The 14,184-nt window shown below is 38.9% G+C and overlaps 1 protein-coding gene across 1 annotated transcript; it reads left to right on the top strand.

The window, feature by feature from the left end:
* The first annotated feature begins 2,444 nt into the window (after nucleotides 1-2,444).
* LOC132400119 (fibronectin type III domain-containing protein 11-like) lies at nucleotides 2,445-3,374 on the top strand. The gene has a single exon (XM_059981194.1). The coding sequence runs from the start codon at nucleotides 2,445-2,447 to the stop codon at nucleotides 3,372-3,374; it is 930 nt and encodes a 309-aa protein (XP_059837177.1).
* The last annotated feature ends 10,810 nt before the right edge of the window (nucleotides 3,375-14,184 follow it).

The raw sequence follows: 14,184 nt of genomic DNA, 5'->3' as shown, positions 1-14,184 counted from the left end.
TTCTTAGAGATAGTATTAATAATTATCTGGATAGACAGGATCTGATTAGGTGTAGCCAGCATGGATTTGTGCGTGGAAGATCATGTTTGACAAACCTTATTGAATTTTTTGAAGAAGTTATGAGGAATGTTGACCAGGGTAAGGCAGTGGATGTAGTCTATATGGACTTCAGCAAGGCCTTTGACAAAGTTCCACATGGAAGGTTAGTTAAAAAGGTTCAGTCATTAGGTATTAATGCTGGAGTAATAAAATGGATTCAACAGTGGCTAGGTGGGAGATGCCAGAGAGTAGTGGTGGATAATTGTTTATTGGGATGGAGGCCGGTGACTAGCGGGGTGCCTCAGGGATCTGTTTTGGGCCCAGTGTTGTTTGTAATATACATAAATGATCTGGATGATGGGGTGGTAAATTGGATTAGTAAGTATGCCGATGATACTAAGGTAGGGGGTGTTGTGGATAATGAGGTGGGTTTTCAAAGCTTGCAGGGAGATTTATGCCGGTTAGAAAAATGGGCTGAACATTGGCAGATGGAGCTTAATGCTGAGAAGTGTGAGGTTCTACATTTTGGCAGGAATAATCCAAATAGAACATACATGGTAAATGGTAGGGCATTGAGGAATAACAGTGCATAGTTCCCTGAAGGTGGAGTCTCATGTAGATAGGGTGGTGAAGAAGGCTTTTGGAACGTTGGCCTTTATAAATCAAAGCATTGAGTACAGAAGTTGGGATGTAATGTTAAAATTGTACAAGGCATTGGTAAGGCCAAATTTGGAATATTGTGTACAGTTCTGGTCACCGAATTATAGGAAAGATATCAATAAATTAGAGAGAGTGCAGAGACGATTTACAAGGATGTTACCTGAGTTTCAGCACTTAAGTTACAGAGAAAGGTTGAACAAGTTAGGTCTCTATTCATTGGAGCGTAGAAGGTTGAGGGGGGATTTGATCGAGGTATTTAAAATTTTGAGAGGGATAGATAGAGTTGACGTGAATAGGCTGTTTCCATTGAGAGTAGGGGAGATTCAAACGAGATGACATGATTTGAGAGTTACGGGGCAGAAGTTTAAGGGAAACACGAGGGGGTATTTCTTTACTCAGAGAGTGATAGCTGTGTGGAATGAGCTTCCTGTAGAAGTAGTAGAGGCCAGTTCAGTTGTGTCTTTTCAGGTAAATTTGATAGGTATATGGACAGGAAAGGAGTGGAGGGTAATGGGCTGAGTGTGGGTAGGTGGGACTAGGTGAGATTAAGAGTTCGGTGCGGAGTAGGAGGGCCGAGATGGCCTGTTTCTGTGCTGTGATTGTTATATGGTTATATGATTATAAAATGTTCTTACACAACTCACAAACACATCAGTACAACCACTAGGTGGGAGGTAGTGAGAAGCCTGACATCTTATATTGCCAGCTTCAAGGAAAGCCTTTAACCACTCAGTTTTTGAACCAATCAGCGAAACATTAATTAAAATTTAGTAACATTTTGATCACTTTGCACTAGAATAATTTTTTTGTTTTAATTACATTCTTTCTTGTAAAAAATGTGAATAATTATGTTTGTGATTTTCTTGTGTATGCTGTTTATACAATGCTATGTGCTTGTGATGCTGCTACAAGGAAGTTTTTCATTGCACCATGTATACCATCGGCACGGACTAGAAGGGCCGAGATGGCCTGTTTCCATGCTGTAATTGTTATATGGTTATTCAATTGCTTGTGCATATGACAATAAAGTCAACTTTGACTTTCACATTATATAATTCACAACATATCCTCCCTCAGAGACAGTTGTGATACTGAATCAGTTGAAATTATGATTATTTTTCTCCTCATCTATAACAAATTTTTTCTCTTTTTTAATGAACTATTTGCAATATATATTCCCTCATAAGTACTCCTGTGAAGGGACAGTGAATGCATTTCATAGAATCATTCAGTCACTTTCTGATCTACAATGGTGTTATATAATTGAAGATGTTCTCTTTAAATGTATATTGATATTTAAGGAACTCAGCACATGCTACCTTAAAAAGGTTTGTGATAAGGGCAGGATAATTTATTTTAGGAATATTGATTGGGACATTTTTTGGGAGGCATTAAGCATAACTAATCTGTTGGTAAACATTTTGTAATGCAATCACTTACATTCACCAAAGAGAGTTAATGGGTTCTTGGTTTAACAAAAAAGAATTCTTAAGTTGTTCAAGGAATTTCTATATACATCAGTTCTGGGAGATTCATTGTCCTTTGGGATTTTCATGGGAAGTGTCAAAGTGGGAAGGTACAAATGCATGAACTCAGATACACTACAAATTACTGTTAATCACAGAAAAATGATTATTAATTAGAACTGATGTCATTAAAATGGTTATTATCCTGTAGGTTGTGTTTTGGGTATTAATATTGTTGACTTTTTTTCTGACCATTCAGTAATGTAGAAGAAAAGGATAATGGCTTTGCAAAGTGATCGATCCACGCTAAGGAAAGAGCCTGTATGGATTAATGAATGTGGAATTGTTGGCAACACCTGGAGGAAATATATTGACAGAAAAAATATGGTTCTGCAGTTCCTAGTAAACAATTTAAGCACAGATATCTTAAAACAGTATGAAACAAGACTGGAACTTTTGAAAAAATGTTCTTATTACATTGACGTATTGCCTAAACACTTGGTACTGGGAGACCAAAACTTATTTCAGCCCAATGTTCTCTATCAGTTGATTGATCCTTGCAGATTCCTGCGGATGAAGAATGTAGGATCTGCTCAGGTCAAAATCCAGCTTTTCCTGCAAAGAGAGTATCTCGATGAGCTGAAGTATGGACGTGAAGAGTTGAAAGTCATTGCTAAAATGTCAGATGTGACATTATTTCTTTTACACTGGAACACTACTTGTTCTAAACTCGGACAGCTCTTAAATACATTAAAGAATTTAATATCGGTTCTTGTACCTGGGAAACTTTATGTGAAGCATCAATTAATGAGTGATGCAAAGTCAAACAAAATACCACAACTTAGGGTGGTCCTGAGAACCAAGATGCCAGTAGAATTTGATCGAAAAGAATCCATGGCTTATCACAACTCAGTTAAGTTGAAGTGGCTAGTCCCAGGGGAAGAGGCACATCATGACCGATATGAGCTCGTCTATAAACTTCTGGAGCCTCGTTTTTGCACTGAAAGGAATCAAATTGGAGTGATTCCAGTGGAATCAGACAGTATTGAGATTGGAAATTTGCAGCCTGCCAGTTTGTATGAATTTACAATTAGACGTGCAGATAATTACACGCTTGTTTACTCAGCATGGTGTGACATCATGATTCTGAAAACAAAAGTGTCAAATCACCTGCTGTATGTAAACAACAACACATCTCACTTCACATAGATCTTCACATCATTATAAAACACATTTTCAGTCTCTGCATTTTGAAATGTTTTGCAAACATGGCTCTGCTGGAACTTCATATCATGAAAATAATCTACAATATTAGATGGAGTTAAAGAAGGTTAGAAGTAAATAAATAGAAAAGAACAAAAGCAACTGCAAAAGCAAGATAAAGTTTCAGTCTATTCCAAGTTCATGTTGTTTACTTGTACATAATGTTTCCCATGCTCATTCTGGGTATTATCACATTTAAGACACCAAAAATTACGCATTTCTAGACTCATCACTGTGAACTAACCCATGATTTTTCAATATCAAATTTGTTTATTTTAGATGAAAGTGCAAATAATTGTTCTAAAATCAACCACGAAGCTACTTAAAATGTTGAGGTGCGTTAAATAAATTTGGCACAATCTTAAATGAAAGCAGCTTTATGTACTGGAAGTTTCTAAGTAGGATGCTGCCTCTGTAAAATCATAGAATATAATTGCAATTGATTTATATATTTAGTAACTGATTAATTTAAATATATTTATCAACATTATGATTGATTCCTTAATCAAGTGCATTATTCTCAGATGGGTCCTGGCATTTTCCAATTCTATATTCTCAGGAGATGCTCAAGAGAATTCTGTTGCAATTTGTTTGGCTTTATTCCCTCGTTATTGCGGAGATCCATTTAAATCTGGCTCATAACTTCCTCTGCAGGTTCTGTCAAAAAGACAGTGCTGGATTATAATAGGTAGAAACTCATAATCACCCTGTGGTTCAATATAATGGAGGAATCTTAGTTTACATAGAAATTATTAAAGGTTAACTGTTATGTTTCTTTTCTGCAAAACTCTAGAATTGCAAGATAATATTGGACCTTTTGCCAATGACAGAAAGGTCTGCAAAAATTCAAAAAGTGCACCTTGTGATGTATTGATATGCAATGATAAGCAAAATCTAAAATAAATGTTTGCACTATTAATATTAAAGACTGTATTGTTGTAAAATTTTTGCACAAATGCCTGTTTCCTCTGAACTGGAAGGAAGTGATATCATCAGCCTGTATTGCCATCCCACACTTCATATTCCCCCCTCCAGCACAAAAGCAGTCAACACACTGAGGGATGCAACAGCACTCTGATCATCTGCTTCATCCAAATTTATTTTTCACAGATGATCTTAACTGCCATAACCTTCACATTTACAAATGTCATAGGGGAGTGGATGAAGGGGAAACTGTTATCATAGCTGTCCTTAATTATGGCATCAGCATATGTGAAACTAGGAATCATTTCCTGTAAATATAACTAAATTTTGTTCTGCCCTTTTTGAATTACTTGGGCCATTGCAGCATTCTTGTTATAACTTCAATGAGAAACAGGGAAGAAGTGAAAAAGGAAGAGAAAAAAAAAGCAAGGAAGGATATACAAAATGCCATTTATCTCCTTGTCATAGAAACTTAGAAATTACGATGAAAGCCATTCTAAAGACAATGTACCTTTGGCAATACAGGTTACAATAATAAAAGATTTGTTGAACAATTATATTAACCAATGTTTTTCAGGTAGTCCACACAAGAAATACCCTATTGACGGATCCTATCACCTCCCGAGCATTTTGTTTTCTAACATTATTGATACTGTACTAAAAAAGGAATGTTTCCAGAATGCAAGTATCTAATATTCCACCATCCTCACTGAGAGTCTATATGTTGACCACTCAGTGAGGGCAATATTATTTATGCACATTAGTTTTGAATGTACTCACATTCTTGAGGAGGATCAAGAGGTACATGTCTCTGTGCTGCTGCCAAACTTTACAGACAATTTCAAAATTGCATGGTCCCACAAACCACACTGAAAATTTGTTGTGGCTCTGCAAGGAACTCGTGAGACCACACGGAGTATTGTGTGCAGTTTTGGGCTCCTTATTTTAGAAAGGATATACTGACATTGGAGAAGGTTCAGAGAAGATTCACGAGAATGATTCCAGGAATGAAAGGGTTACTGTATCAGGAACATCTGGCAGCTCTTGGGCTGTATTCCCTGGAGTTCAGGAGAATGAGGGGGGATCTGATAGAAACATTCCAAATGTTAAAAGGCCTGAACAGATTAGATATGGCAAAATTATTCCCCATGGTAGGGGATTCCAGAAGAAGAGGGCACAACTTCAGGTTTGAAGGACGTCCTTTTAGAACTGAGATGCAGACAAATTACATTAGTCAGAGGGTGGTAAATCTGTGGAATTTACTGCCACGAGCAGCTGTGGAGGACAAGTTATTGGGTGTATTTAAGGCAGAATTGGATAGGTTCTTGATTAGCCAGGGCATCAAAGGGTATGGGATGAAAGCAAAGGAGTGAGGATGGCTGAAGTATTGGATCAGACCATGACTGAATGGCAGAGCAGACTCGATGGGCCAAATAGCCTACTTCTGCTCCTATATCTTATGGCCTTATGGTCTTATGAAAATAAAGGATAAATTTTCCATTATATTAAAAACAAGATCTCTTAAAGCTACCCAAATAGGCAGAAATGGATATTTACTTAACTGAGAAACAGTAACTTGGACTATACGTTGTTTGCTCAAGGATTTTTTAAATGTTAACCTCAAAAATGCCACTGTCATAATCATTTTTATTTAGGTCCTTCCAGCCCTTTGAGCCACACTGTCCCAGTGGCCCCACATCCCTAATTAACCCTAACCTAGTCATGGAATAATTTTCAATGACCAATAAACCTAGGAGCACTCAGGGGAACACCACACATTCCATTGGGAAGTCATACAGAGACTCCTTAAAGGACAGTGCGGGAGTTGATCTCAGAACTCCTGAATACACTGAGTTCGAACCGCTACACTACTGTGGGCTGGAGCTCTGAACTCTCCATAATGGCTGTCATGAAACAGTCTCTTTACGTCATTTAGAATATTCCTGCTAGATTTCCCATTGTTGTTTTGTCCCAGTCTGTCTATTTGTTTACACTGTAACACCATGGTCATACAGTCTAAACTCATGCTTTAAACAGCAGCCCTATGGCCCATCTGATTGATATTTTACCCATTACACAAATTACATTTGCCAGCATTAGGTCCACGTCTTTCGAGATTTTGCCTATGTAAATGTTTGCCCCAATGCCTCTCAAAGGTAGTAATTGTACCCCTCTAGAAGTGATTTGGCAGGGAACTGGGAACCAAAGTAATAGGGCTGACGATGGAGGCAGTTGGTATACAAGTAGATGCAGTAAATATTGAGACTGATGATAGGCAGATTATAAGGCAAAATTTGTGCTGAATGATAGGCAGATTATAGTGCAAAATGTCTATACACATGTTTTCAAAAGGACAGGCAGGAAGGTAGGGGGTTGGACGGCTCCATTGGTAAAATATGAAATCAAATCCTTAGAAATATGTGATATAAAGTACTTTTGAAAAATGTAGAATCCTTGTGGGTTGAGTTAAGAAATTGCAAGGGTAAAAAGACCCTGATGGGAGTAATATACAGTCCTCCAAAAAGTAGGATGGATGTGGGTGCAAATCACAATGGGAGCATGAAGAAAATTTTAAAAAGGACACAGTTACAATAATCTTGGGGATTTCAATATGCAGGTAGATTGGGGAAAATCGGGTTGCTGCTGGATCCCAAGAAATTGAATTTGTACAATGTCTTTTTAGAGCATCTTGTGGTTGAGCCCACTAGGTGAAAGGCATTTCTGCATTAGGTGTTCTGTAATGAACCAGATTAGATTAGGGAGCTTAAGGTAAAGGGACCCTTAGAAGTCAGTGATCATAAGAATTAATTCATAATGATAGAATTCACCCTATAGATTAAGAGGGAGAAAATGAAGTCAGATATATCAGTATTACAGTGGAGGAAAGGGAATTACAGGGCATGAGAGAGGAGCTGGTCCAAGTTAATTGGAAGGGGACATCAGCAGGCATAACAGAACAGTAATGGCTGGAGCTTCTGAGGGCAATTTGGAAGGTGCAGGATATATACATCCCAAAGTGGAAGTAGTACTCTAAATGGAGGATGATGCAACCATAGTTGACAAGGCAAGTCAGAACTGCGGAAAAGGAAAAGAGAGGACATATAATATTGAAAAATTATCAGCAAGTTAGAGGATTGGGAACCTTTTAAAAACCAACAGAAGACAACTAAAAAAGCCATAAGGAAATAAAAGATAACGTATGAAGGTAGACTAGCCAATAGTACAAAAGAAGATACCAAAAGTTTTTTTCAGGTATACTGTATAAAGAGTATAAGAGAGACGAGAATGGATATTGGATTGTTAGAAAATATCGCTGGAGATGTATTAATGGGGAACAAAAACATGAGGGATGAACCTAATTTTTGTGTCAGTCTTCACTGTGGAAGTCCCTAGTATATGTCAGAAATTTGAGAGTGAAAGGGGCAAAAGTGAGTATAGTGGCCACTACTAAGCAGAAGGTGCTTTGGATGCTGAAAGGTCAAAAGGTAGATAAGTCACTTGGCCCAGAGGGACTAAAACACAAGGTTCTAAAAGAGGTAATGGAAGAGATTGTGGAAACATTAGTGGTGATCCTTCAAGAATCACTACATTCTGGTATGTTAACAGAGGACTGGAAAATTGCAAATGTCACTCAACTCTTTCAGAAGGGAGGGGGGCAAAAGGCAAGAAATTATAGGCCAGTTAGCCTGATTTCAGTGATTGGCAAGATGTTAGAGGCCATTATGAAGAATGAGGTTTTGGAGTAATTGGAGGCAGATGATAAAATAAGCCAAAGGCAGCATGGTTCCCTCAAGGGGAAATCTTCCTGCTGGAATTTTTTGAGGAAATATAGACAGCATAGACAAAGGAGAGCTAGTGAACATCATTTCCTTGGATTTTCGGAAGACCTTTGATGAACTGCCACATATAAAGCTGCTAGACGAGATAAGAGCCCACGAGACTGTAGGAAAAATACTAGTGTAACTAGTGTAACCTTCTCACCGGGCATACAGACTTGCTTCATTAGCTGATTCTGCTAACGGCCACGTGATTCAGCGGTGAGACGGCCACCTATCCTAAACAATATACATCTAGAGTAGGTATGACAACCAAACAAGGAATGTCATGACGGTCCAATTAACGGAACCTCAATTTGAGTGAATGCTGTGTAAGTACTGGCCATACAAAGTTATCAGTAGCCTAGAAGTGACAGATTGTACAACAGCATAAAATTATAAAGAAAGTATATTTACCAAATTTTCAACTTTAACAAACAGTTACAGTAAAACAAAAGAAAAATAAAAGGGGCCATTATAGTTCAACCAGTCTAATGTGCACATAATGTTTGAAATTGTACTGGAGTATTCAGGGGTGTATCTCTTACTCATGCAAGGGACACATGGTCTGCATGAAAGCACCTGCCACATTCCTAACTCCCCTCAAAGATCACCTCAATTGAACACACACTCTCTCTCTTTCTCTCCCTCTCTCTCTCTCTCTCTCTCTCTCTCCCTCTCTCTCTCTCTCTCTCTCTCTCTCTCTCTCCCCCTCTCTCTCTCCCTCTCTCTCTCTCTCCCCACCCTCTCTCTCTCTCTCCCCGCCCTCTCTCTCTCTCCCTCAGGAGAAATGGCCCTTCCTCTTTGGAGCCATTCACCTGCACAAAGCACTTCTTGCAATGGGGACTCTCCTTCTAACGTCATTCTGTGGCATCTTCGCTTCTGTCCCGCTCCACAGGTCCTGCCAAAAAAACGCCAGACCAGACTAACAGTTTACAGAATACCCTTCTCCATACCTCTCTAGAACCTTCTGTCACATCCCACAATCCTGATCAGCTGGCACTCATTCCTAAGTTGGACAACATGGCTCCTTAGCTTAGCCGAAGCCAAAACATGCTTTCCAGCATGTTACACTGCTTTTACAGAAAACTTCTAACATAAACTGCCCCACTGCAGTTATTTGTGTTTTGTGAATCATATGCTCCTCATTTTCACAGTAGTGCAGAAAAATTGGCAGCAAAAATTGTAAAGCACAAAATGCTAAAATTTCAGAAACTGATATGTGAGTTGTTGAAAATTATTCAGCCCCTGTGCTCAGCACTTTATTTGAACCACCTCTCACAGCTATTAGAGTTAGTAGTATTTTTGGATAGTCTCCATTAGCTTTGCACAATGGAGCAAGATTTAATCATTCCTTGTAAAGTTGCTCAAGCTATGCCAGGTTAGTTGGGGAGTGGTGGCGAATAGCAATCTTGAGGTCTTGCTAGAGATTCAGATTCAGATTCAGTTTATTGTCATTTAGAAACCACAAATGCAATGCAAGTTAAAAATGAGACAACGTTCCTCCAAAATGATATCACAAAAGCATATGACAAAACAGACTACACCAGAAAATCCACCTAACGTTTGGCAAACCCCAATCCAGAGTCCGGAGAGGCTGCTGCGTATTAATATTGCACTACCATTTTAGCGTGTTCCCTGGAAAGGAGCTCCAAATCTGCCAGACAAAACAAGACCAAAAACTAAAGCTACAAGACCTGCACAAAACCACATAGTTAGAACATGTAGTTACAACAGTATAAACAATAGCATTATTGATAAAAAAAACAGACTATGGGCACAGTAAAAATAGTCCAGAGATGTTAAAAGACTATAAGTTCGAAAGAAACCACCACACAGTTTCCACAAGTACTCAGGGTCCTGATAGACTCATCATTCCACACAGGCGGCAGAAGGGAATACCCCCACTATGGACTTCCATGGCACCATCAAACCCAGCCTCGCAGACACTGCACATAGTAAAAGCGCTCCGACCGCAGTGGACTCCGAGTCCATTGAACCTCCGAGTCTCCGATGTTCAGTTGGTCAGGATAAGATCAGGTCTCTGACAGGGCCACTCAAAGACATCAAATTTGTTAATTCAAGGCCACTCCATGGATGCTTCTGGCAGTGTGCTTTGGGTCATTGTCCAACTGAAAGATAAAGTTCCTCCCCATTTTAAGCTTTCTAGCAGAGGCTGGCAAGTGTTTAATCTAGCATCTGTCTGTATTTAGCAGCATTCATCTTCCAATCAACTCTAACCAGACTTTTAGTCCCTGATGCTGAAAAGCATCCCCATAGCATTATGCTACATCTACCATACTTCACAGTAGGGATGGTGTCACTTGCTTGATGCAAAGTACTGGATTTATCCCACACATGCCGGTTCATGTTGAAGCCAAAAATTTCCACTTCAGTCTCATCTGACCACAAGACCTACTTCCACATCATTACAATATCTTCTAAGTGTTGCTTTGCAAAATTTTTACATGCAAGGATACGCTTTTGCAAGTTTGAATTTTCCTTTCAGCTATATTTGATATCAAGTTCATATGCCCTTATTATCAGCAACTTTAAGGCAATTGAGATCAGAATGAGAAACAGAAATTAAACCCATTAACTGTAACTCAACACCATATAGTATTGATGACTGCAGTCCTCACAATTATTAAAAATATCCCTAATTCCAGAAAATAAAATCCTGAAGGAAAATTATATTTAATATTTAATACAAAAGCATAAAATGCCATTTCCTCTAAAAAAAAACCACTCATATTTCACATTTAGGTAAAAACATTGATGTTGAATATAATTTGGTGTGTTTAGTGATTTGGTAAAAGGCAGTGATAAAATCCAATGATACTTGGTGCATCTAAAACCTTATCCTGGAGTTGAAGTACAACATGAACTGTTCTTTAGGGCACTCCCACTACATATAATCTTATAAGTACTTTGCTAGCATATAGATCTTCAAAGTGTAAAGCATCATGTTGAAAAGAAGTCCACACTGAAGTAGTGATTTCATTACTACCAGGATATCAGGTGCTCAGTTAGTACAATGGGAGCCCACTTTCTATAGTAATCTTTGAGTAATCACAGAGATTCTATTCATTTAAATAATATAGGTAATAGGGACTGTGTCGCCTGAATGATTTATTTCCCCAGTAAATAGGGAACAGAACTGCTTACAGTATTCTCAAGATCTTTTTTAAGATTTACCACAAAAACCCCAATGGAATAGCACTGTCTTTCTCATTTCTTAGTGTAAAACTTCTAAGATCTGATAGTTGCTCAAGCAGGATAGTGATTTGTCCCTATTGTTGCTACAATGTCACCTTTATTGGATGGAGGGTCACTGTAATTAGCAGCATTGCCTTCAGTTGTTGCCATTTTGTCTCCAAGAACCTTTAGGATGGCATTGCCATTTCTTAATGAAGATCACATAGATACACTAGGTCAAGTTGTTTGTGTTTTCCAGTATCCAGTGGTGACAGAACTTTGTATCCTGTTAAGCAATAGAAACATAGAAACATAGCAAATAGGTGCAGGAGTAGGCCTTTCGGCCCTTCGAGCCTGCACCGCCATTCAGTATGATCATGGCTGATCATCCAACTCAGAACCCTGTACCTGCTTTCTCTCCATACCCCCTGATCCCTTTAGCCACAAGGGCCATATCTAACTTCCTCTTAAGTATAGCCAATGAACTGGCATCAACTGTTTCTTATGGCAGAGAATTCCACAGATTCACCACTCTCTGTGTGAAGAAGTTTTTTCCTCATCTCGGTCCTAAAAGGCTTCCCCTTTATCCTTAAACTGTGACCCCTCGTTCTGGACTTCCCCAACATCAGAAACAATCTTCCTGCATCTAGCCTGTCCAATCCCTTTAGAATTTTATACGTTTCAATAAGATCCCCCCTTAATCTTCTAAATTCCCGTGAGTATAAGCCTAGGCGATCCAGTCTTTCTTCATATGAAAGTCCTCCCATCCCAGGAATCAATCTGGTGAACCTTCTCTGTACTCCCTCTATGGCAAGAATGTCTTTCCTCAGATTGGGGGACCAAAACTGCACACAGTACTCTAGTTGCGGTCTCACCAAGGCCTTATACAACTGCAGTAAAACCTCCCTGCACCTGTACTCAAATCCTTTTGCTATGAATACCAACATACCATTTGCCTTTTTCACTGCCTGCTGTACCTGCATGCCCACCTTCAATGACTGGTGGACAATGATACCCAGGTCTCATTGCATCTCCCCTTTTCCTAATCGGCCACCGTTCAGATAATAATCTGTTTTCCTGTTCTTGCAACCAAAGTGGATAACCTCACATTTATCTTCATTAAATTGCATCTGCCATGAATATGCCCACTCACCTAACCTATCCAAGTCACCCTGCATCCTCTTAGCATCCTCCTCACAGCTAACACCGCCGCCCAGCTTCATGTCATCCACAGACTTGGAGATGCTGCATTTAATTCCCTCGTCTAAATCATTAATATATATTGTCAGCAACTGGGGTCCCAGCACTGAGCCTTGCGGTACCCCACTAGTCACTGCAATGAAACAAGAATTCAGGCTCAAGGCATGATTTCCAATAGAACATTATCCCAATATTAAGAGAGGTTTGTTTAACTTAAAATTATTAAATCATGAGCATATACCCAGGGCAAGTCCAAAGTCACTGTATTCACTGTAAGTGAAACAAACACGAGCAATGGAATACAAGCAACAGTGAAACTTCACATGAGGCAGCAGGCTAGTCAGGACAGTGGACAAAAAAGGATTTCTTGGTGACCACAAAAACCATAAGCAGACGTCTTCCTTTTATGACCCTCACCAACATTGGTTCTGCTCCTGCCATTGCGACCACCTTGAATTGCAGCCATTTGCTTGAATCATTGGTGGCATCCAGTTACCATATCAGTTCCCACTCCCACTTTTGATGGGGAAAGAAAAGGCTTTGCCTATATTAAGAGGAATCTTCCAAGTAAAATCTTAACCACTGTACATGAAACACACTGTAAATTAAAATGAGAAATGCTGATCACACCCCCTTGAAAATATGAAAATACTAAGCAGATCTGACAGCATCTGTGGAGTGAAAAGTGGTGACCGCTTATCAGCAAGTATCATAATAAAAGCTGGTGATATTAAACCTGATTCTAATTCTGATTCTGACCTCATGGATAAAAGGACATTGACCTGGAGAAATCAACACAGCAATGAATCAATCACTCAAGCTTTGCAGGTTGATGGTAGATTGTTAACAAATGAATAGAAATTCTAACTCTGTTTCCCAATTCCCAAATGCTGTCTAATATGCTATTTCCAGCACTTTCTGTTTCTATTTCAGTTTCTCCTTAGCTTCACTCTTCTGACTTTAATTCCAGCTGCAATCATGTTGTTCCACTGCACTTGCTGAGTAGTCAGTAACTGCAATAGTAATTATTTCCATTTGAAAACATTCCACTCAAACACTACATGTTTGTTCCACTTATTTCAAGGTTTAGAATTTATTGCCTTTCCCTAGTTCTCATTGAGAGGGCAATGATAAGCTGTCATCTTGAACTGTTGCAATTCAAATGGTGATGAACTTAAACCAGATTGGTGTGGAGTTACATGATTTTGTTTCAGTAATGACAAAGATACAGTGGCATGCAAAATTTTGGACACCCCTGGTTAAAATTTCTGTTACTGTGAATAGTTAAGTGAGTAGAAGATGAACTGATCTCCAAAAGTCATGAAGTTAAAGATGAAATCTTCTTTTCAACATTTTAAGCAAGATTAGTATATCATTTTTGTTTTGTACTATTTTAGAGCGGAAAAAAAGGAAAGGAGCACCATTCAGAAGTTTGGGCACCCCAAGAGATTTGAGCTCTCAGATAACTTTTAACAAGGTCTCACTCAGACCTTAATTAGCTTGTTAGGGCTATGGCTTGTTCACAGTCATCATTAAGAAAGGCCAGGTGATGCAAATTTCAAAGCTTTATAAATACCCTGACTCTTCAAACCTTGTCCCAACAATCAGCAGCCATGGGC

This window comes from Hypanus sabinus, chromosome 9, assembly GCF_030144855.1.
Source record: "Hypanus sabinus isolate sHypSab1 chromosome 9, sHypSab1.hap1, whole genome shotgun sequence".
NCBI lineage: Eukaryota > Metazoa > Chordata > Chondrichthyes > Myliobatiformes > Dasyatidae > Hypanus > Hypanus sabinus.
This window is presented reverse-complemented; position numbering and strand designations above follow the sequence as displayed.

What these genes read in the sequence shown, in the direction of transcription:
- LOC132400119 (XM_059981194.1), top strand. Translation starts at nt 2,445, where the DNA reads ATGGCTTTGCAAAGTGATCGATCCACGCTAAGGAAAGAGCCTGTATGG.